General features: G+C 46.6%; 1 protein-coding gene across 2 annotated transcripts in view; it reads left to right on the top strand.

Moving 5' to 3' along the window:
- WNT10A (Wnt family member 10A) overlaps positions 1-8,396 on the top strand; it is a 341,199-nt gene extending 332,803 nt beyond the window's left edge. For both annotated transcript variants that reach the window (XM_078679224.1, XM_078679222.1), the window contains exon 4: positions 6,625-8,396. In XM_078679224.1, coding sequence (XP_078535350.1) covers positions 6,625-7,092 — 468 coding nt within the window. In that variant the 3' untranslated portion in view covers positions 7,093-8,396. The remainder of the gene's footprint in view (positions 1-6,624) is intronic.
- Positions 8,397-23,531: the final 15,135 nt, after the last annotated feature.

The raw sequence follows: 23,531 nt of genomic DNA, 5'->3' as shown, positions 1-23,531 counted from the left end.
CCGCCTGCTCCCTAGAGGGAATAATAGCGCATGGAAAGCGTGCAGTGACGTGCGGGTCCTCTGTCCGCCTGCCCGACAACACCTGTCCACCTCCTTCCAAACTTAAGGTGTGACTGATATCCCTGTGCAGGCCTGCAAAGGGTTAACCTCTGCGGTTTAGGCGGCTGCCTCTCTGGTAAGCCCTAACTGCAGCAGTCTGAAGTCTAGGGACATTTGTAGTAGAAAGGCTCAGTTGTGTGGACTCACTTTCTGTGATTGTGTACATTGGGGTCCATTGCAAAGTGTCCTCTCGTTTCCTCAATAGTCCTTTTAAACTTCATTTCCAAGTCAGCCAGTTCTGCACCAGGTTGTATCTACTCAACGGGAGTGTATACATTAAGGGGCTTATATACAAGAAGCCTGCACCGCCGGAGCGTCACTTTTTTTACGCTCTTGTGGTGCAAGTCTCTCAATCATATCTATGAGGCGACGCAAAGCCACCCCGTATGGCTCTGCATGGCCTCATGGATATGGAGTGAGGCCAGGCAGTGCAAAGCGCTGCATGTCTTACTCTGCCCTAGGTAGGCATTCCATGGGCTTTGCGGTGGGTGTTCCCACTCAACGCCCATGGATTTTGAGCTAACCCTGGGTGAAGCACTACGCTACGCTCGCGTAGTTTGCGCAACTTCGCACTACGCGAGCTGCACGTAGCACAGTGCGAACACGCGTAACGCACTGTAGCGTAGTGTAGCGGTCATTTTTTGCTTGTTCGCGGTCCTCAACATCATGTTCGCGACCGCGAGCAAGCAAAATGACATCCCGGCGAGACTCTCAACGCGGGGAGGTCAGGTTTCTCCTTGCGAGTGGTCGTGCATGCTCGTGACTGCTCGCGATGAGAAACTACAAGTTCGCGTTGAGAAAGCTGCTGCCTGAGTAAAAATCTACTCGAGCGGCAGAAAACGACAGCTCGCAATGTGCAAGATGCCGTTTTCAATGATTGCACAGTGCCGGATGCTTGTTCGCACTGTGCAATCATTGAAAATGCATCTTGCACAGTGCGAACATGCTACTACATGAACTACGCCCGCTGTCCCAGATTTACGCAATCATCTAAACCTGAGGCAGCGCCACAACCTCACACCTCCCCAGAGCAGGCATAACGAGGAGAAATGTTTTAATTTCTCCTTGTTGTTCCACTTTCCATGTGTGCAGCACACATGGAACGAGGAAAACGCCTCCATGGATTTTGCTTGTACAGAAAGGTGACCTTTCCTGCAGAAAAACAATCCTGCTTACAGAGCCGACATCCTCTTTGTCCTTACAGTGGGTAGTAAGCACCACGACTTGAAGCCTCTTCCATTGAGTAGTTGGGAGGGGAGCTCTTAGTGACGGCATCTTGTTTGTCCTTACATTGGGTAGCATTCAGCATCATTGAGAGGCCTTTCAAAGACTAATGCTTGAGTGGAGCTCTTACAAAGCCGACATCTGGTTTGTCCTTACAGTGGCCAGCACTCAGCATCCTTGAGGGGTCTTCCATCGAGTAAGGCTTGAGTGGAGCTCTCACAGTGACAGCATATTGTTTGTCTTTACATTGGGTAGCCTGCACCAATCACGAAGGGTCTTGCATAGAGTAAGGCTTGAGTGGTGCTCTCACAGGGAAAGCATCTTGTTTGTACATACAATGGGTAGCATGCACCTTGTTGGAGAGTGTGCCATAGAGTTTAAGAGAACTTCTCACTATGCCGCCATCTTGTTTGTCCATACAATGGGTCGCACACACGATTGTTGAAGGGTGTGCCATAGAGTTTGAGTGAACCTCTCACTATGCCGCCATCTTGTTTGTCCATACACTGGGTAGCACAAGCACACACGATTGTTGAAGGGTGTGCCATAGAGTTTGAGTGAACCTCTCACTATGCCGCCATCTTGTTTGTCCATACAATGGGTTGCACACACGATTGTTGAAGGGTGTGCCATAGAGTTTGAGTGAACCTCTCACTATGCCGCCATCTTGTTTGTCCATACAATGGGTTGCATACACGATTGTTGAAGGGTGTGCCATAGAGTTTGAGTGAACCTCTTACTATGCCGCCACCTTCTTCGGTCATTCAATGGGCAGTGTGATTGTCGATCAGGGACTGAGATAGTTTGGGATTAGTCACGTCCATTGATGTGATGTGGTGGGAATCTTGCGACAATGTTGTTGGTCATGCCGTGCCGCCTCTGCACAGTGTAATATTTCTCTGAGTGGTTCCCATGCTGCCTGTTGACTCGAAGCCTGCGGATCTGTCAGTGCAATGGGTGGCCTTGCCTTCCTGCCAGTAATTGGATATGAAGTGTTTGCAGGAAGCGTTGACAACTCAGGGTGATGCCAGTGATAGCACTCCATGGGCATCAAACAGCCGCCGCGGCGACAGTGGGACACAGCGTCCCAACCCGCTCCCACACAAAGAGCGGGGCTCCCAGCTGATAGGGCACAATTAAGCACTGAATGCATTACCCAATATAACTCTGTCTCACAAAACAAGCCACTGTACCCAGGCTCCTGGCATTCTGCTCATTGTCTTTTCCCCTCCTGTTTTCTTTCCTTTTATGTTGTTCGTGCATTCACCCCAAACTCTAGCACCTCCTTTCCTGGGCTCCTTCTCTCTCATCAAAGGAAAGGTCCGGCTTGATTGAGGGATCTAAGTGCTTTCAAAATGCTGGCAGTAGACGTATAAATATATAAATGAAAAGCGCAGGGTCCATAATATAGCGCATTAGGACCACGTTTACAAGGCTCAGCAACGCACATGCCCAAGTTCCACGCTGCCTCCACCCTTGCCTGCCAGAGTCGCTCCAATTATCGACACACGGTCTGGTATATAAGGATATGCCAATAAAACCACTTGGACAGTGGCCTGCCACATTTTCCTGCCCCACGCTCTACTGTTTGGGCTCTCGGCAGGGCTGGACTGGCTGTTGTGCGGTTTTCATGGTGGGCGGTAGGCTGAGCGACCGGGTTGAGACCCAGAATGGTTGCCATCAGCCGGCCATGCCCATGTAGCCTCCTTCTAGTCATGGCCTCCTGTAGCGTGGGGCTGGTTTGAACATTTTTCAGCAGGGCTGATATTGGTTTCCAGTTCCACCCTGGTTTCCCTAGTTACCACAATGACTCTTGTTGACACCGCTCAGGTGGTATGCACACGTGGACCTGATTTCGAGATGCGTGGTAATGTTATATTCTCTAAAAAGCTGTCACACCAAGATTTCCTTGACAAGTGTAATTTTCACTAGACAGTTCTCCATCTGAGAACTTACCACGACATTGCTGCATGGTAATGCCTCCAGCAGAGAATCATCCAGAAATGACGTCACCACTGCTTTTTGGAAGAATAGATTTCTTCACCCCCATCTGGCACTAAATAAAGCCCTACACTTGTTCTGACTATTGACCTCGTTTGTGATATTCACTGCAGAGAAAGAAGGCATCAGACTGTTTGGCCATCTACCAGATGTCTTGTTTTCTAAACTAGAGAAGCTGAAATAGGGCGATAAGCTGAAGGCCAGAGTTTTACAAAGGTTCAAGCGATGAGCTGAAGGTCAGAGTTTTACCAGGGTCAGGGGATTACTTTAAGGTCGGAATTTTATAAAAGGTCAGAGAGATGTGCTCTAAGTTGGAATTTTACAAAGGGCCAGTGGGATGAGCTGAAGGGCAGTGTTTACAAATGGTCCAGCGATGAGCTGAAGGTCAGAGTTTTACAAAGGGTCAGGTGATGAGCTGAAGGTCAGAGTTTTACAAGGGTCAGGGGATTACCTTAAGGTTGGAGTTTAACAAGGGGTCAGTGAGATGCGCTGTAGGTTGGAGTTTTGCAAAGGGCCAGCGGGATGAGCTGAAGGTTGGAGTTGTACAAAGGATCAGGCAATTAACTGAATGTTGGAGTTTTACAAATGGTCAGACGATGAGCTGAAGGTCAGAGTTTTACAAAGGGTCAGGCGTTGAGCTGAAAGTTGGAGATTTACAAATGGTCAGGCGATGAGCTGACGGTTGGAGTTTCATAAATGGTTAGGCGATGAGCTGACGGAAGGAGTTTTACAAATGGTCAGGCGATGAGCTGACGGTTGGAGTTTTACAAATGGTCAGGCGATGAGCTGACGGTTGGAGTTTCATAAATGGTCAGGCGATGAGCTGACGGTAGGAGTTTTACAAATGATCAGGCGATGAGCTGACGGTTGGAGTTTTACAAATGGTCAGGCGATGAGCTGACGGTTGGAATTTTACAAATGGTCAGGCGATGAGCTGACGGTTTGAGTTTTAGAAATGGTTAGGTGATGAGCTGACAGTTGGAGTTTCATAAATGGTCTGTTGATGAACTGAAGGTCAGAGTTTTACAAATGGTCAGGCGGTGAGCTGACGGTTGGAGTTTTACAAATGGTCAGGCGATGAGCTGACGGTTGGAGTTTTACAAATGGTCAGGCGATGAGCTGACGGTTGGAGTTTTACAAATGGTCAGGCGATGAGCTGCGGTTGGAGTTTTACAAATGGTGAGGCGATGAGCTGAAAGGTTGGAGTTTTACAAATGGTCAGGCAATGAGCTGAAGGTAGGAGTTTTACAGATGGTCAGGCGATGAGCTGACGGTTGGAGTTTTACAAATGGTCAGGCGATGAGCTGAAGGTTGGAGTTTTACAAATGGTCAGGCGATGAGCTGCGGTTGGAGTTTTACAAATGGTGAGGCGATGAGCTGAAAGGTTGGAGTTTTACAAATGGTCAGGCAATGAGCTGAAGGTAGGAGTTTTACAGATGGTCAGGCAGTGAGCTGACGGTTGGAGTTTTACAAATGATCAGGCAATGAGCTGACGGTTGGAGTTTACAACTGGTCAGGCAATGAGCTCAAGTTCATAGATTTACAAGGGTCGTAGTTTTGCAAAGCGTCAAGGGTATGAGTGATGGAGCTATATGCATGCGGATTTGTGTTATGTGAAGTCAACTACAAAGCGCTGTAGCTCGGTCCATCTCTGGTGTGGAAACAATACAGAGGAGTTTGAGGGCGGGTGGAGAACATAAAAAAATGCTAAATGGAAGGTGAGGTGATGCAGAGGACCATGGCAGCGAGTGAAAAATGGGTGTAGGTAGGGAGACACTGAATGGATGAATGAGTGGGTTTAAAAGACAGGAGAAAATGCGTGAGGAGAGCAGAGGTTTGAACTAAAAGGTAAATGATTTCTGGAGGAATTTCGAACCCAGTTCCTCTGCAGGCATAACCTGCCCGGAGATGGGGGTTCTTGTTGTAATTACAAGTCTGTGAGTTTTTTTTGGTTTTTTTACCTTATGTTTATTGATTTTCAAAGAAGACAAATACCATCATCTCTGCGCAGGGCGGACTGCAGAGCAAATTAAATCAACACTATACACATAGAATAACCAGTGTGATTGACCTTGTATCTAACAGTTTACACATTCAAACTATGACACTCAGTTTCAGACATTTGGCATGATAGTCACAATTCCCATCTCACCAGCCCTGGACACCCGAAGGCTCTTCGTCCCGGTTCTGCAGAAGGGGATATTGACGTAAAGGTTCCCATATATCTTTAGGCTTAGATTTTGAGGGTAGCTCCTCAGCGTGTAACTCAACGTTATCTCTGCAGTAGACCATGTCTCGGATCCATTATTTTACACGGGGAGTTAGAGTGCTGTTCCAAGTGAGTGCTATATGTCGCTTTGCTAACAGTAATGCAAGCCTCACACATTTACCTGTCGTCCCCTTCAGTTGAGGCACATATCCCAACAAGCAGATCACTGGTGTGCTCTCTACTGTAACACCTGACATTTGTTGAATACAATTCACCACTTCCCCCCAGTACTGGGCTACTGGCGGGCAGTGCCATGCAAGATGCCAGAAGTCTGCATCTAGTAGACCGGATCTCTTACAATTGCTGGTTAAATCTGTGAGTTTATAGCATCTGAAAACAATGGCAGGCAGCTGAAAGACAACAAGCTGGTACTGCACAAAAAAGAGAAAAGAAACAAACCTATGGATATGTTTTCTTCCTGTCTGTGGCTCCATTCTTCACACCTAATTCTCCTGCTCTCGCCAACTTTATCTCGATTCCCACACCCTGCCTCTTCTCCTGCTCTCCCAAAACATTAACTTCATCCTATCCACCGCATCTTTCTGCTCATTCCTACCCTCCCCGCCGCCCTCTTCTCTCTCAATCATGTAACCTCATTTTATCTGTTTTTCTCTTTTGCTCGCCACAGTTTTACCCCCTCCTTCCACTCACCCAACCCTTTTCTTTCCTTCTCCAACATCCTCCCACTTTTCTTCACAATCCCTCTGCCCATCCTTACATTCGCCAGTCTCTAGATCTTTTCTTCCATTCTACCTCCCCTCATCCTCCACTTGTTTATACACCTTTCTCCCCCTTATATTTGTTATCTTGTATACCATGTTTTCAGCCATTACTTCTGCACCTCTGAATATTCTGAATCTTCTAAAATGCAATATGTCAACCTTCAGAAAACACAAGTAAAGCAACAAGCATGCAAAGCTCAGGTTCGACTGCATCGCTGCAGAGAATGGATCTAGAAAGATGGATGATATCATAGGAAGTTACTCAAAATGTGGGACTTTGACTGACCATCTCTTCTTCTTCTTCCACAGGTGGTGCTGGACAATATGAGAAGAAAGTGCAAATGCCACGGCACGTCCGGGAGCTGCCAACTCAAGACCTGTTGGCAAGTAACCCCTGAGTTCAGAGTCGTGGGCAGCCTCCTCAAAGACCGATTCTATGGCGCCACGCTGATCAAACCTCACAATAGGAACACGGGGCAGGTAGACCACGGCCACACTCCCCATCGGAGAAGGACCAGCATCAATAGCTTGGTCTACTTCGAGAAATCACCTGACTTCTGCGAGAGTGAGCCGCAGCTGGACTCCGCTGGCACCCAAGGGCGCATCTGCAACAAAACCAGTCCTGGCATGGACAACTGCGAGAGCCTCTGCTGCGGCCGAGGCCACAACATCCTGAGGCAAACGCGCAGTGAACGCTGCAACTGCAAGTTCCACTGGTGCTGCTACGTGGTGTGTGAAGAGTGCCGCGTCACAGAATGGGTCAGTGTCTGCAAGTAGACAGGCTCTCGGAACTCATGCAATCCCTAGCACCGCCCCTTCCTGCATCCTGCCTCCTCAGAAGTGAATACGTGCACCGATAGGAATGATATTTCTAAGGGATGGAGCCAGGACCGCACCATGCCTGAATGTCACAAGCCTGGGGCAACTGTTGTGTGCGTGGTCGTAACATCGGCAGTGGGAAGCCACACGGAGGCATGCCTAACCCTCCGGAGCTAGAGATGTGGGCATAGGAATGGCCTAGACGTGGAGCAAAGTGTGGGTCAAAAGAGGACATTCTGATCAGCTACAAAAGGAGGAGAAACATTTAAGATCTTATCGGGAATGTGAGGTCATTAGAACCCAACAGCCGTGATAGTTCTTCACGTGGAACGTGTTTGCTCACTGAAAACAGTAAAGAACATTCCCATGCATAAGGGAAGTGAAGCTATTGGTTATGACCACAGGCTGCAGTGTTCCTGTACAATGTCTGGAAACGTCCCTAGCATGGGTGGGTTTCACACCTCTCCACCAACCCCTGCACTTCTCCTAGCACCCAAAGAAACCAAGCCTTCTGTGTGATGTGGAAGGCCAAAGTAAATATGTTGAACCAGAAGGGTCGTCCTGGTTGCTCACAGCTAAGTAGATATGATGGATGTGAGAGCAAGAGGTTTAGCAGCTCAGCCGTAGGCGCCATTTTGGGATCCACTCTGTGCCCCACTGACAGTATTACTAGGGGAGCGATCGGATACATCCATCTGCCAGCAAACCGCTGATGTTGTAGACATGACCTTAGTCACAAAAGAAGCAAACTGATGGGAGTTGAGCCTCTGCAAGGGAAACTTCACTGTTCAACTCCTTGCATGTCCCAAACTTCTGTCCATGTGGGAGTAAGCTGCACTGAAGTCTACAAGAGCAAAATGCTCCTTAGATGACCCTGTGACCTTATTGACCTTGCATGGACTTCTTTCATGAATTATGGTGGACCAAAGAGGAGGAATGAATGGTCACTTCACCTCACACGTCTGTCTCCACCAGACTTTATAGACCTTTGCGGGCAGTATATATGCATTGGGAGACTGGTCTTCCTAAATTTGTGGGGTAGAGAAATGGAGATGACTTTGAGGCTCATTGAATAAGTCAAGTAAAAGAAAAGCAATTTAAGAGAGATAATAAATTAAAAGAGAGATTTAATAAGTGGGGCTAAAAGGCACCCCTGAAGGATGTGTCTCAGTTCTTTGGATATATTGTTCTTATGTTGATTATTGTATATGGTAAGTTATTTTATTATTGTGGATAAAAATAAAATGTTGTACATTTTGGAACCTGTGTCAGTTGCCTTCATGTGTAGATGGGCCCTAAAGGCTTATGGAACAATTGAACACATCTACTGAGTGGAATATTGGACATGTAAGTATGTTAATCAATCACACCTTTTCCTGTTTCCGTGTTGAGTATCTCGTGTTATTGGATTTGTCATCAGTCACCGGCAGTCCCAAAGATAAGTTCAAATGGTATCCTGAGCACAGGCGGATTAAGGGAGTACACTTGGATTAAGAGAGACTTCTCGGTAGGTCAGTAGTTGACTTATTTCCTAGATGAGGAAAAAAACTTTACATCCCCTCATGGTGCTTACCCTTATTAAAATATGCCATTCTTTACGCTTCCTATTATTTAATGAAAATGAAAGAAAGGCGTTACATTTTATGGTTTTTCATCAGCTCTTAAACTCTCTTGTCTCTTCTGCTACCAACTACGGTGTCTACAGTTTTCCAGTGTGTAGTGATGAGGTCAGTGGTCAAGATGTCGTTTCCTATAGATTTATTGAGTTCAGTTACAGGTAGATGAGTTGTAGAGATGCGGCCCGACCAGGAGCAGTCTGCCTGCTGCTCAGCCCATACTCCAACTGTCACACTCAAGCATCCAGGCAGTGCCAACAATCTGCTCTGCTGCATTTGAAATGACCATGAAGAGAATTAAGGCCAATCTCATGACACGAAAATGATCCCACTCAGACCACCAGGCTACGTATTAGCGATCTACTCTGTGAAAATAAATGTGCATAGAGCTCTGAGTGTGCGAAACTTTTCATTCTGCTGACAAAGTTTCCAGAGGTGGCAAACTTTGTCATTCTCAGACATTCCTTACAAAACAAGCAGGGCATTCGACCTAAACCATATTGTGACGCATTGTTCAATGAACGGCTGCTGGTGCCCTACATATTCTTTACAGTGGCATAGCTTTGGGGTCAAGAGGGCGGTTTTGGGGGCGGTACCCTCCCCCTCTCTTACCTGGGTCGTCACGGAGAAGCCATCACAGGAAGCGCCAGCACCCACCACCGCCATCCTACATGCGGCTGCCTGCGACAACTTCTGGACCGCCACATGCGGCACAAGGTCCAACTATGCCACTCATTCTTTAACCAATGAAATTGCATGAGCATTGACTAAAACTTCTTGAAACAAGCACTGGCAAAATCAATAGAAGTCGCCCTTAGGAGCTATTGGCTTTGTCAGGATCTTTCGGAGCTGCTGTGCAGCATGGTGAGAAGAAGAAATAAAGCATGACAATATATGCGCACTCATGTGTTATTATGCCTGCGTTATTATGCATACCCTCATCTACAGCAAGACAAAGGAAACATGTTTTCCATTTACTGATAAGAGATGAATCTGTAAAAAAAAAAAAGAAACAGAAGTAGTGTGAAGTGATTTTATTGAGGCAGAGGGGTGGCAACATTTGGCTGCCTGGTCTTCACCTTTCCCCCCCCAAAAACCCAAATAATAAAAAATTTAATATTTTTAAAAAAAAAAAGAGTGTGGGGTGTATGAGGACAGAGGAGAAGTTGGGGATGCAAAGGGGAGTCAGCAGGTGGAAAGCAGCTCATGAAGGAGTGCACGACGGGATGGGGAGAAGCACAGGAGGGCAAAGCAACAAGGAGCGTGGGAAGAGATTGACAGGTGAGAAGCAAAAGAGGAGGTGGAAGAGTGTGGCTCACTGATTAGAGCGGCAGACCCTGATGCAGAGGTCTGGCCTGGAACCAGGGTTCGATTCCCGTCGCGGCAGGGTCTTGAGCTCAAATGTCAGCGGACCCGATAATTCTCGGCACGGTGCCTACTTTAATCATGGGGTCCCAAGCTGCAACTCTGGGCAATAGCTTGCTTAGTCTCCACACCGGCCCTAATCGCTAAGGATGCCTGGCTTCACCAGGGGGGTGCCCAGGAGTTGGGCGCCTCACAGGAACAGGCCAGGACGGGTTCCTCAGCGGTTTATTCAGCGCGGGGACACACTGGTAAGTGTGACCATGCGCTTTATAAGCTTCAGAATTACAATTACGAGAGAGCGCTTGCAACACAATGGAGACAGCAACATGAGGGATGGGCATTTTGGAGGAAGCACACAAGTGAGAGAGCTGGAAAACACATCCACTCCCATGAAGTGCTCAGGCTAAATGAAAAAAGGAGTTCCATAAAAGTGAGATGAAGGATACAAGTCAAAGATTGGTTAAGAGGCTATACTTTAGTTCAAGGACAAACACAAAATGGACAAGGAAAGCCTTCAAAGAAGAAGCAAGCAAATGAAAGTGACAATAAAGCCAACCAATGGTAAGCAATTGGTGGGTTAGAACCCACTACAAGTTCTAGGTAGGACCACATGAGGTGTTTTCCAACCAGGCAGCGTGTGCTGTCTGGTAGGGGAGCCTTGAATACCCGCAATACATGGAACATACTTAATCTGCTGCTATAAGATATCTGATTTTTTGTTTAGTTCTGAATTTTTCAAGACCTGTGGACTTTTGGAGGAATTTACATGAAAGGTGAGGACGTGTGTTTACAGCCTTCTCCAAAATAGAATAATAGATGAAAAAAAGTCACTCTATTTATTATGAACTATAGCCCTCTCTATGAGAAATTTCTGACCTGTCCATTCGCATATGCAAGTCTATTGTCTGGGCTTTTATTACACGATTCGACAAAACAGGTCATTAATAGGGGACACATGTAGAAAGTCTCTGTTTCAAAATGTGAAGCTTAAAAATGCAATTGCAAAAAGATTGTTCTTGCTATAAAACAATCAAATATAATGACATTCAAACCCCTGTTTGGAAGCATCCTACCTTTTGCAGGAAAAACCTTCTTTCATTTGCCAACTAGTGATTGAACAGGGACGCATATCTGACTTTTACCGTCTCAATCAGTCTTTAATTCAGTCATCAACCACACTAGGACAAGGTTTGAAATTCATCACTGCCTCGACTCATGTAATTATATAAAAAATAAATGTTAGCCCGCAGAGGGCCCGCACTTGAGCCAAGGTTTAGTGACTCAGGATGATTCAGAATGTACTGCTCTTCGTATACATGACTCTTTAAGCCTTTTCTCAAACCTTTCTTAAACAACATGGGCCTTATTTACAAAGAATTAACACAGCGCGGTGCCGTAAGCCATTTGGCTGCGTTGCGCTGTGTTAATTCCAAAGCACAGGGATGCGTCATATCTACAACAATATGACGGATCCCTTTGCTCTCCCCAGCGCTGGTGCACAATTAGCTGCCATGCGCCGACGCAGGCACCTTTGTAGCATGGTGCAGGGATACCTGCGTCCCTGGGATGATGGTTTATGTACAGGAAGGTGCCCCTTCCTGCACATAATCTGAAATGGCGTTTTTAAACTTCTATGTGTGCTGCAGCAGCACACATAGAAGTTGAAAAACTGCATTTTTTTCAATGATTGCTTATGTGCAGCAAGGGACACCTTCACAAGAGAGGATTTCATCGTTTTATGTATGTTGCAGAATGCTGCACGCATAGCAAGAGGAAAAAAATAAGGAGAAATTAATACATTTCTCCTCGTTGCGCCTCCCCTGGGGAGGAGTAGCATTCAGACGCATTTCTAGGTTTACAATTTGTCATAAATCTGGAGATGTGTCAGGTTCCATGGGTGTTGCGTGGGAACACCCACAGCAACACCCATATGACGCCCCTTTCACGCAAAATGCTGCATGTAATGGGGCCGAATTTCCAAGGACAGGAAAAGCCACTCAGGTTGGCTTTTCGTGTCCTTGTAAATATGGGGCAGCAGGTTGCGCCGCCGGTGTGTCATAAAAAGTGACGCACTGCGGTACAAGGGGCTTGTAAATAAACCCCATGTGCCTCTTAAACAAGGTACTGTGGTGAAGCCACTCAAAAGGCCATGCACACATACATGTAATCCTTGCCTCTGAGCGATGTACACTAATGCATGCATTACTAACGACCCTGGAGCAGCTACAGTACTATAGCAACATGTTTGAACATGTCCTTACTAACACATTTCCGTCTGATTTAGATGAATGTGGTAATTAAGAATTATACTTGTATGTTTCGTACATGCCACACAGGGCCAAAAGTAGTCCCCGTTACGTGCTCCTCCTTTTAAAGATAGTCCGATGATAGACATGCTAACCTGGTGCCAATATTTATACTTTTGTCCTAAGTGAAGAATCAGCTGGCCTAACCTTGTCTCATCCATGTAGATTAAGTGCCCGCTCCCAATTCTTAGTCAGTAAAGTGGATTTCCGAACGATTCTCTGGTGGTTGAGAGGCTCTGTGAACCTGAGAAAGGACCAGGAACACATAATTAGCTCTCTAAGTGCAGAGTTTAAAGTTTTCTCAACATAAGTCACATCTCTCAGAAGGCTATTGAGATTAAGCCCACACAATTATGACAAAAGTTAATCCTGAATTACTTGGCGATGAGTTAAATTTTTATTATTTACATACTCAAATACACTGAAATACATAGAATGTGTGATATATGTTTACAGTCCGCGTGCAATCAGCTCAGTAATCCTAACAATACACTCTAACTCTACACAACTGCTGCCCCTGTGATGCTAATCCTGTATTTCAAATTCTTTATTCCAGCTTCTCCTCCATGGCATATTCTAAAAAGGAAGATATCCCCTCCTCTCGTATTGCATAGTGATCCTAGCAGAATGAAAGGATAAACATGTTTCAAGAGTTGTGGGCTTTTCACTTCTGGGTGATACTGATGCAGCAATGTTGCCCTCCCTCCTTTTTATCCCACTTTGATGCAAAAGTGTTTATCTCGGGTGGACCATGGCGCGGGAGTGAAAGATGGCTCCTGCAGTCCGCCTTTGTCTTTCTTATATGGTTGGGTGGGAATGCAAGGTCATCCTGCCATTCTGTTTATTATGGAGGTGCGCCCATGTGCCCCAATCTTTATATTATGTTGCTTTATGATATGGCTCGAATGCTCCCCCATCCCCCTGGTGCCCCCATCTGTGGCATTTCCCTGCCTGGTGCAGGTCAGGCAGAAAAATGTCTATGGGGACAAAGGACACGACACAACACAAAAGCTGCATACCCTACATCAACCCTCTGAAGATTGGGTCAATCCATTCTTTGTTACTGCCATAAGCTACTGTCTCTATAAGCAAAATGTCCTACTTCCCATTTTGGATACAGGTGTACATTTGTGTTCTACCAACATCAATTAACTCTCAAAAATATAAATAAATGCCCTACGTAGGATTGCTGCTGGAGTTTCACCATCATAGCAAGCTGAGCATAGCGGAGAGGACATAAATCCCAGGGAACGTGTGTGAATTGTGCTGCTTTGTAGAACAATGTGTACATATGTTTACTGAAACGTGGTCATGGAAGTTACATCCTCCCTGTTAAATTACAGGAGCGATCAACTGAATGTGTGAAGTTATAACGTAAGGCCTGGTTGATCCAAAAGATGACCAGCCATCAGTGAATTGATTATATTTCTTGAGATGCTCATTCCTCTGAAAACAGATTGACAAAGGAGAGACTCTTTCACATATTGTCTGGTGTGCTCTCATTTTTGCTCAAGATACATTGGGAGCAAACCGTCTCATCAATGACCACATACAAAAGGACAGGAGGACCAGAGAGAAAACAGAGAAAGGAATCCACCACTTTCCCTTGTCACTTCTGGGGTCATGGAGGTCTCCAGGTGTAATAGGTCTGTACAATGCAAGAGATGCCTTAAGTAACTGTAGTGAAGACGCTGGAGCCATGGTAAGTTCAGTAGTTTATTGATAAAGGCTACACGGTTGGCAGGTCCACTCACCACTAAGTCCATCAATAAATGACCCATTAACTGATCCCCACTTGAATCTACACATTCTTAGAACACAACTCTTCCTATGACAGTATAGAACTAACAGAGATGATGTTAACAACATCATTACAAAGCATTCTGCAAGTACTACATATTTTCCCTTCTTCTGCAAAACAAACAAAAATAATAATGACAAAAAAAAACCACAAGAAATAGAAAAAATCTCTTGGGATTGACTATAACCCTAGAGCTTCTCCTAAGCTTTCTGATCCTGAGTGAATCAGGCATCTGGCCACCCTTACTATAACTAGACAAACTTCTATTGGCATCCTTGACAACATCTCCATCATCTTTGGCTCTTACTTTGATAATTTTGGAAAGATTCCACAAACATTCCCCTTCCACCTGAACAGCCGTATCACGAATCTTCACCACCCTAGTAGGTGCACTGTATTTACTTCTCCCTTTCTTGACACAAACAGGAGACTTGACACAAAGAAAATCCCCCACTTGTAGAGAAACAAATTTAGCACCTTTCTTCCTAGCATACCAAACTTTTTGTTATTTTGAGTATGTAACATATTTTCCTTCTCTATGTCCATACGTTTCACCACATTAGATTCTGTTTTGAGCCATCCACTCTCCATCCAGGTCTAAATCTAGTGTTTGCCTTCCTTTCTCTTAGAAGCTGAATCTGTGAAATTTTTGTGGCAGAGTGTGGTGTTGTCCTATAAAACCATAACATGCTGTCCAACATCATGGTTCCCAGACAACACCCACCTGATGCACTCTTTCACCACACGATTCATCTTTTCCACAAGTCCATTTGTTTGTGGGTGATATAAGGAACTCTTCAATTGCTTTACCCCACACGAAATCAGAAATGTTTCCAATTCATTGCTTACAAACTGAGTTCCATTGTCCGAGACTAGGACCTCAGGGAATCATTTTCTCACACAAACCTCTCTCAAAAACACAGCCACACTCAAAGCATTGGCTTCCCTGGCCATCTTAATGTACGGCCATTAACATGCATGTCCATAAGAACTAAAATGTGTCTACATTCACCCGGCAGAGACTCAAGGGGGCCCATCTCGTCAATCCCTAATATGACCCATGGACCAGAGGGACACTCAATGGGTAATAAGGGGGCGTCACCACCTTAAAACGTTTCTGAAGCACCACTTACCCAACAATTCTGCACCAATTCATTAATCTCCACAGCAATACAAGGCCACCAAAAAGCTTCTCGGATGCAACGCTTCACGAGTGTCGCTCCCAAATGCCCCTCATGAGCTTTCCTGATGATAATTTGTCTGACAGAATGAGGTGGAATGAGCTTATCAGGGCGCAATACCTTACCATCCTCAAGAGAAATTTCACACTCAACCTTGCAATATGGTTGCAAAAGGGGAGACCACACCTTCTCCCTAGGCTAAACTTCCCTGACTAGCTCACACACTTGTTGCAGAAGTGTATCTTATCTCAAAGCCCTCATCCAGTCTTCCTCAGAACCTACATTAAATTGGTAGCTACAAAACAGTCTTCAGCATCCTCATCACACAATTCCTTGAAATCTCTCTCTTTGCTCTCATCTTTACTGTGTGGAAAAGGGGAAAGTCTTCTCTTCCATTCTTCCCACCTGAAATGTGGAACACATCAAACTGGTATTTCAACAACTTGATCACCATCCTCTTAATCCTAAGGGTACAACACTTTCTAGCCCCAGAACCCAGAATGCCAACAAAGAGCTTGTGATCAGTAAGCAATTTGATATGTTTACCCCAAACATATGGACAATACTTTCTATCGCCCACAGACAAGCCAACAATTCCTTCTTGATCACCGAGTACTGGAGCTCCACACTCTTAAGCACCCATGATGCAAATGCCACAGTATTCTCCATGTCCCCACAACCTTTTGTAAGAATAGCTCCCAACCCCACCTGGCTTGCATCAACAGCGATACAGCATGGTGAGTCCAGATCAAACGTTTTAAGAGCCTCTGCTGCTGCTTAAACTGGATTTGACCTTATCAAAAGCAGCATTATATTCTTCAGACCACTCAAATTCGATCCCCTTCTTGAGTAAGTTGCTGATGGGACGGCCAACGGTAGCGAAATTCGGAATAAACCTCGAGTAATACTCACACAGACCAAGCAAATATTTAGCACTAGTTTTGTTCTTAGGGATAGAAGCATTAATAATAGCTACGATAAGACCCTGTCTAGGTCTTATTCCTTCCTGTGATCTCAAATTACCAAGATAATCTATTTCTCTACACAAAAATGTGCACTTCTCTGTCTTGAGAACCACTTCATGTTTTCAAATATAGTGATCCCTTTTCGAAGAACAACATCATGTGATTGGGTATCCTTGGCATGAAGTAACACGTCATCCTGAAACACCAATACACCTTCAACACCCCTCAACCGATTCTGCATCACCCTTTGAAATACAGAGGCAGCAGACGCCCAACGAAATGGCATCCGATAATATTGATACATCCTTAGGGGAGAGACAAAAGCAGTAAGAGGACGTGAGTCAGGATGTTACTCTTTCTGGTGATAGGCACAAGCCAAATCAAGTTTTGAGAATACTTGAGCACCTTTGACACATGCAAATAAGTCATTGAATTGGGGCAATGAGTGTGAGTCAACCCAAATTTCTCTGTGGAGTGACCTCAATCCACACACACATGCAATTGCCCACACCTCTTATGAGCAACAACCAAGGGAGACAACCACAAAGATGATTCTATGGGTTCTATAATGCCCTTGTCGCACAAACTCATGAGTGCTTTGTTGAGATCTTCCCTCACACTGAAAGAAACTCCTCTAAGTTTGTCCTTAACAGGAATAGCACCTTCCTTCATTATAAACTTATGTTTGAAGCAAAGAATCTCACCAAAGACAGAAGGTAAATTCTCCTTCCATTTCACCCCTTCCTCTTCTCAAGAGACTAACAGAACTTGCTCTCTGGCACCAGGCCTTAGTACCATACCAAATAAACCTTGATGGAATCATCCAAGGATGTTAACACCCTTGACAGCAACATAAATTTTGCATCTGATCTCTCTGCCTTTGAACACCAGTAAATCTTCAGTAAAACCAAGATGTTCTATCCTGCGCCCTTAGTAAGAGATAGGAGAGTGATCAGGATGCATTAATTCTCTGTCACCCCACGTCTCCTCAAACAATTTCTGAGTGATAATGTTGATCCTAGCGCAAAAATCATCTAACAGTTTGAGTACTTTGTTCCCAACACTCACCTCAACAATAGGATCAACACAGCGAGAGGTATCCCCCACAACTAGTTCATTCCCAATGCTATGGGAGGAAATGTTGTCATCCATGATCACGGAAATAACTTACCTGTCAGACTCCTTTTCAGACTCTACCACACATGCAATGGTATTCTTTTGAGATTTTCTCTAAAAGCAAACTTTTGCAAAAAGCCCCATTTTTTTGTAAACATTACATGAGACATTTGATGCGGGACATCTACCCCATTTGGGTTGTGGGGCATTACCACATCGGAAACACATACTGTTGGGAAAACTATTGTCAACCTTATTCTTGGTACTTATGCAACTGCTATTCCAGACAAACTTTTGTTTGGACTTTCTTGCCCCCACAACCACAGTGACCCTCTCACAAGGCTTGTCATCCAATTCTTTCAATGTGATTAGTGAGATCTCGATTATCCAGTATTAGGGGTGTCTTTCATGGATTCACATGCCTGAATCATTCCCCGTCGTCGAGACGGGAGCCTCCGGTACATAAAAAAGTAATGTCCTATAGACATACATAGAGAAAATAGGCCTAAGGGCCTCCCCTTAGTAGCCTTTCTTAGTCCTTATGTAAAAAGGACCAAACTCTCCTAGTCAGCCAATCAGCTCCGACCTCCCTCTAGAACCTTCCTGGGAGGAGCCTCAGTCCCTCAGATTTTCTACCGCACGTTGTGCTAAGGGAGTCTCCTCTAAACTCTGCTCAGATTCTGTGTTTTTTTCACTTAATTTGGCTTTTCTACTATGGATTATCTGCAAATACATTCTTTCTCTTCAAATACTTTCTTTAAAGAAGGTTTAACAAGGGAAAGAACGGAAGAATTCTGTTTGGAGCCTGCACTTCTTGTTCCAAGAGGTGGCTCTGCTCGGTTCCTCACACTCACAGACCAAAGGCTACAAGGTATGTTGCTTTTTCAAGTGACTTTTGAAGGGTCGTGAACAGAGGCTGTTAATATGGTTAAGGCCAGAAAGGAGGTTATTTATTTTCTCCAGTTACTGCGATGAGGTGTTGCCCTCAAAGTCCAGGAGACCTCAATAGAGAATCTCCTCAGACTCATTCCTCAGGGTACCATCCTGAGAAGGCCCCAAAAAAGACCGCTCAGGGGTCTTCCGGGCGCAGTCCTTCAAGGATCTCCCCACTCTGTGGGAAAGGAGAGTAAAGGACTTGCTTTGGAGAAATATCGGACAAAATAGACGACGTATATGCCGTCTATATCCCCTCCTCTGGTCATAGGATCGTCTATACCTCCTGAGGTACAGCCTAAGAAGCCATCGATGTCAAAACCATCATCATTACAATGAGAGCGTCGAGAGGACATCGACGTCGACGACGAGACCGTCGACGACACCATGGACGTCGACTTCGACACCGTCGACGTCGACGAAGGCGAGGACCGTCGACGACGGCGAGGACCGTCGACGACGGCGAGGACCGTCGACGGCGAGGACCGTCGACGACGGCGAGGACCGTCGACGACGGCGAGGACCGTCGACGGCGAGGACCGTCGACGACGAGGACCGTCGACGGCGAGGACCGTCGACGGCGAGGACCGTCGACGACGAAGACCGTCGACGACGAAGACCGTCGACGGCGAAGACCGTCGACGGCGAGGACCGTCGACGACGAGGACCGTCGACGACGAGGCAGTCGACGTCAAGACCGTCGACGTCAAGACCGTCGCCGTCGACGACGAGACCGTCGACGACGAGACCATCGACGTCGGCGACGCAACCATCAACGAGGACCGTCGACGACGAGGCAGTCGACGTCAAGACCGTCGACGTCAAGACCGTCGCCGTCGACGACGAGACCGTCGACGACGAGACCATCGACGTCGGCGACGCAACCATCGACGACAGCCTCTCGGAACGAAGGCCTGTCTACGGTGTCAATGATGGCTTCATCTACGAAGACTACTCGGCATGTCTACGGCCTGTCTACGGTTTCGATGATGGCCTCATCTACGATGATGGCCTCATCTACGAAGGCGCATTTTCGTGGGCGCGTCTATGACAGCCTGTCTACGGCAGCCTGTCTACGGCGGCCTGTCTACAGCGTCTACAGGGCCTAGTCTACAGGGCCTAGTCTACGAGGACCTAGTCTACAATGGCCTAATCTATAGTCTACGAGGACCTAGTCTACAATGGCCTAATCTATAGTCTACGATGGCCTAGTCTACTGGCCTACTCTATGGAGGCCTAATGATCGATGGCCTAGTCGTCTACGAAGGCCTAGTGCTCAATGGCCTAGTCTACGATGTCCTAGTCTACGACGGCCTAGTCTATGACGGCCTCGTCTACAAGGGCTAGTCTAAGGAGTCGACTGCTCGCCTACGACGCCCTGTCTACGGTATCGACGATAGCCTCATCTACGTAGGCTCATCTTCGAGGACTCGTCTACGGCGGCATAGTCATTGACGACATCGTCTATGACAGCCTGTCTGGTCGACCAGGGCCTTCTCTAAGATGGCCTAGCCTAAGATGGCCTCATCTACGCGGGCCTCGTCTACGTGGGCCTCGTCTACGATGGCCTAGTCTACGAGGGACTCGTCTACGATAGCCTCGTCTAGGATGGTCTAGTCTATGATGACCTCATCTACGACGGACTCAGCTACGAAGGCTAGTCTACGACGGCGTCGACGGCCTTGTCTACGAGTAGTCTACGACGGCCTCATCTATGACTGCTCGTCTACGACGGCATACTCTCTGACGGAGATCTTGTCGACGAACTCGTCAACGATGGAGGAAATCCACCAAGTCTGTAATCTCTTTTAAGGGGGTAGGGTCATCTATGACTGCGCGTCTACGATGGCATAGTCTATGACGGCAACCTCGTCGACGGATTCATCGACGAAGAAGGAACTCCACCACTTCTGGAATCTCTTCTAAGGTGGTATGGAGAGCTGCTCACATTTTAAGATCTCCATGACCTCTCAAGAACAGGCCTGCTTCTTGTACGTCTTCAAAGAACCCTACAAGAAGGCAGTAAGGTCAATACGGGTTATCCATTACCTATAGTCAGAAGAGGTAAGGGTCCGGTAGTACCCCTCCTCTGTATCACTGGTGATCCCTCCGTTGGAGAAGAAGTATAAGGCGCCAGATACAGCACCGGCGTGCTTAACAGGAACTTTCTAAGCCGGACTCCGTAGGCCACAGGCGGCCTAGAAAAACTCCGGGGATCCTTCGACCCCGTTGTCACCTCCTCCTGCTAAGGAAGGTCTAAGAGTGGACAACCTTACGAACAGGTTTTCCTCTGTGAACGTTCTAGCGCTCTTGGTACGCTAGCATGGAAAAATTGTGGGCACACTGGCCCCATACCAGCCGGAATTACCAGACTCATCCGAAGAGGAAGTTAGGTGGATTCCGCTAGAGGCGGTGCACTGGCGTTAAACCATAGACTGCGCGAGGAATATCGCTATGACAGGGTTCCGCAAGTGGCTGGACCAGCAGTCTTGCGGATCCAAGGAGGGCCCTTTCCGTCCTGAGGTGCAAACAACGTTTGTGGACAGGCCAGATGAGGGCCGGTCACTATTGGCACGAAAAGTTAACGAAACAGACAATGCGAGAGCTTTGGACAATCCTCAGTATATGAACCAGTCCTTTAGTACAAATGGAGGAAGAAGAAGGTCTTCCCTCAAAGGAATTTATCAATTCCAATCTTCCTGCTCTTCAGGCCAGAGTAGACCACAATGCCTTCAGTCGCCGACAATAGCAAAACAAGCACCCATCTTCTGAGAAATTGTCTTCTCATGGAACGGGCAGCGGAGATATCAAGATATACAGCTGCATCTACGTCTGGATTATGCTGTAGAAAGGAGCTATAGCGAGAGTTCCTCCTCCTCAAAGGAGCTATAGCGAGAGTACCTCCTCCTCATAAGGGAAAAGGGTTTTTTTGTTCCCGCTTCCTTTTTAAAACCAGAAAAAGGATAAGAGGAGGAGACCAACCTTGGGCTTCAGAGACTTCAACACCCTCCTAAAAGAGGCAGTTGTTTCGCATGGTAATCCATGAGGTCCAGCAAACAGGACGTTTACTTCCATATCCCACTTCACAGGAATCGCTAAAAGTACTTACGATTTGCAGTAGTGGGCAGACATTTACGGTTTCGCGTTCTGCCTTTCGAGCTCAAGTCTGCACCACACATATTCACGAAATGCAGTTCCCTGGGAGCGACATAACTAGGACACCAAGTCTTTCGGTTTCTGAAGGACTGCCTGCTCAAGGCTTCATCCTTAAAAGACGTGTCCAGGTCTCCCAACGCCTGCTTTCAGTTTTCGATGCTTGGATCTCATCCTCAATCAGGAAAAATCGGTCATGAAACCTTCTCACTACATCAGTTTCCTAGGTACATCAGTTTCCTAGGTATAACCCTGGCCACACGGTCAGCAAAGGTTTTCCCATCAGAGAGTGATAGTGTATCCTCCTGATTCCTCGCTCTCAGCTACGAACGAGACCTCTACAAGAGGCGCTATCGAAGCAGTGGTTACAATCTACAGGGTCATCTTGCCACGTAAAAGGGAATCCTCACATGGCCGGAGTCCTACAATGAGGAATATCCTCTCAAAAACTGTCTCAAGGCTTGTCACTCCTACTTCCGGCGGTTCCTCACGTCGTCACAAAATGCGGAAGATAGTCTCCTATGGAGAAGGCACTACATATCAATCTGCCTGAACTGCTGACGGTCTTCCTGGGCCTTCAAGCTTGCCTACCAAGAATAAGACGAACAATGGGCTCACCGATGCATTCAGCAGGCAGAAACCATTGTAACAGGGAGCTGGACCAACAAATCATTGGCCACATCTTCTCCAGATAAAACACGCCGCAAATGGATCTAATTGCGACGTGAATGAAAGCCGAAAGCCCACACTTCGGTAATTGGATAGGGAATGCATCTCCAACCGCATGGCGCAATGTCTTTGCGTAGGCCTTTCCACCATTCCCGATGCTCCCATTGTCCTCAAGACAAGGTTGGTGGAGCCTTGTATTCTGATTTTAATAGCCCCAATTGGGCCGAGGCGACATTGGTTCACAGAACTCCACCACCTATCCCTGTAGCCGCCGATCCACCGGCGGCAGTATCTATCTCTGCTTACTATGATCGATAATGCAGTTCGACATCAGGGTCTGAAGTCTCTCTGGTTGGTCGCCTGACCCCGGAAATAATCCACAAGACTGAGTTCAGAGTTCCACACTCGGAATAATCCACGCGACTGTAGACATTCTTGCCAGAGCAAGTGCGGATAGCACGTGAACATATTCCCGGAAAGGGAAGCGCTTTGTGTCTGCGGTGTCGACCGCAGAAATATGCTTTTCTCCACATCACTGGTGCATATATTGCCTTATCTATCCATTACAGTACACTTAACAGTGCTATCTCGTTATAAAAGAATTCAAACGAGCCCATCGCTCTGGTCAAGCGGGTTGATTAAGCAAGTTCTGAAACGTTTATATAGATCTTTCCCGCCAGTAAGGATGTTGCCACCTCCTGGCATCTCAATGTGGTTCTTACCAAGCTCATGAAACATCCGTTCAACCAGTACACGGAGCTGACCCAAAGTATGTCTCGTGAAAAATCCCCACTAAGAGTCAGTGGGCTACAGGCGGTTTTCTATCCAGAAGAGTGAGCGAGCTCCAAGCTCTGTCCATTCAGGAACCATACATGCAGTTCAGGAATGCTAGCATGGTGCTGAGACCGAACCCAAAATTCATTCCAAAGGTGCCTTCAGACTTTCATCTCAATGAGCCAATAATCCTTCAAACTTTCTTTGCGAACCCTTCAACCGCAGCAGGAAGGGCTCTACATTCTTTAGATCTCAAAGATGTCTCAGGTTCTACCTAGATAAGTCTAAGACTTTCAGAAACTCTTCACAACTGTTCGTGGCATACAGCAGACCAAGAATGGGCCTGTCCCTCACGAAACAAAGCATCTCAAGATGGATCTCATCAACGATTGCATTCTGCCATGACCAGGCCGGACGGCCTTTGACTGATCAGGTCACTGCACATTCCACCAGGGCGATGTCCACGTCAGCAGCACTCTTCGCGGGGGTGCCAATCTTGGACATTGGCAGAGCGGCGA

This window comes from Lissotriton helveticus, chromosome 3_1 (genome assembly GCF_964261635.1).
Source record: "Lissotriton helveticus chromosome 3_1, aLisHel1.1, whole genome shotgun sequence".
Classification (NCBI taxonomy): Eukaryota; Metazoa; Chordata; class Amphibia; order Caudata; family Salamandridae; genus Lissotriton; species Lissotriton helveticus.
This window is presented reverse-complemented; position numbering and strand designations above follow the sequence as displayed.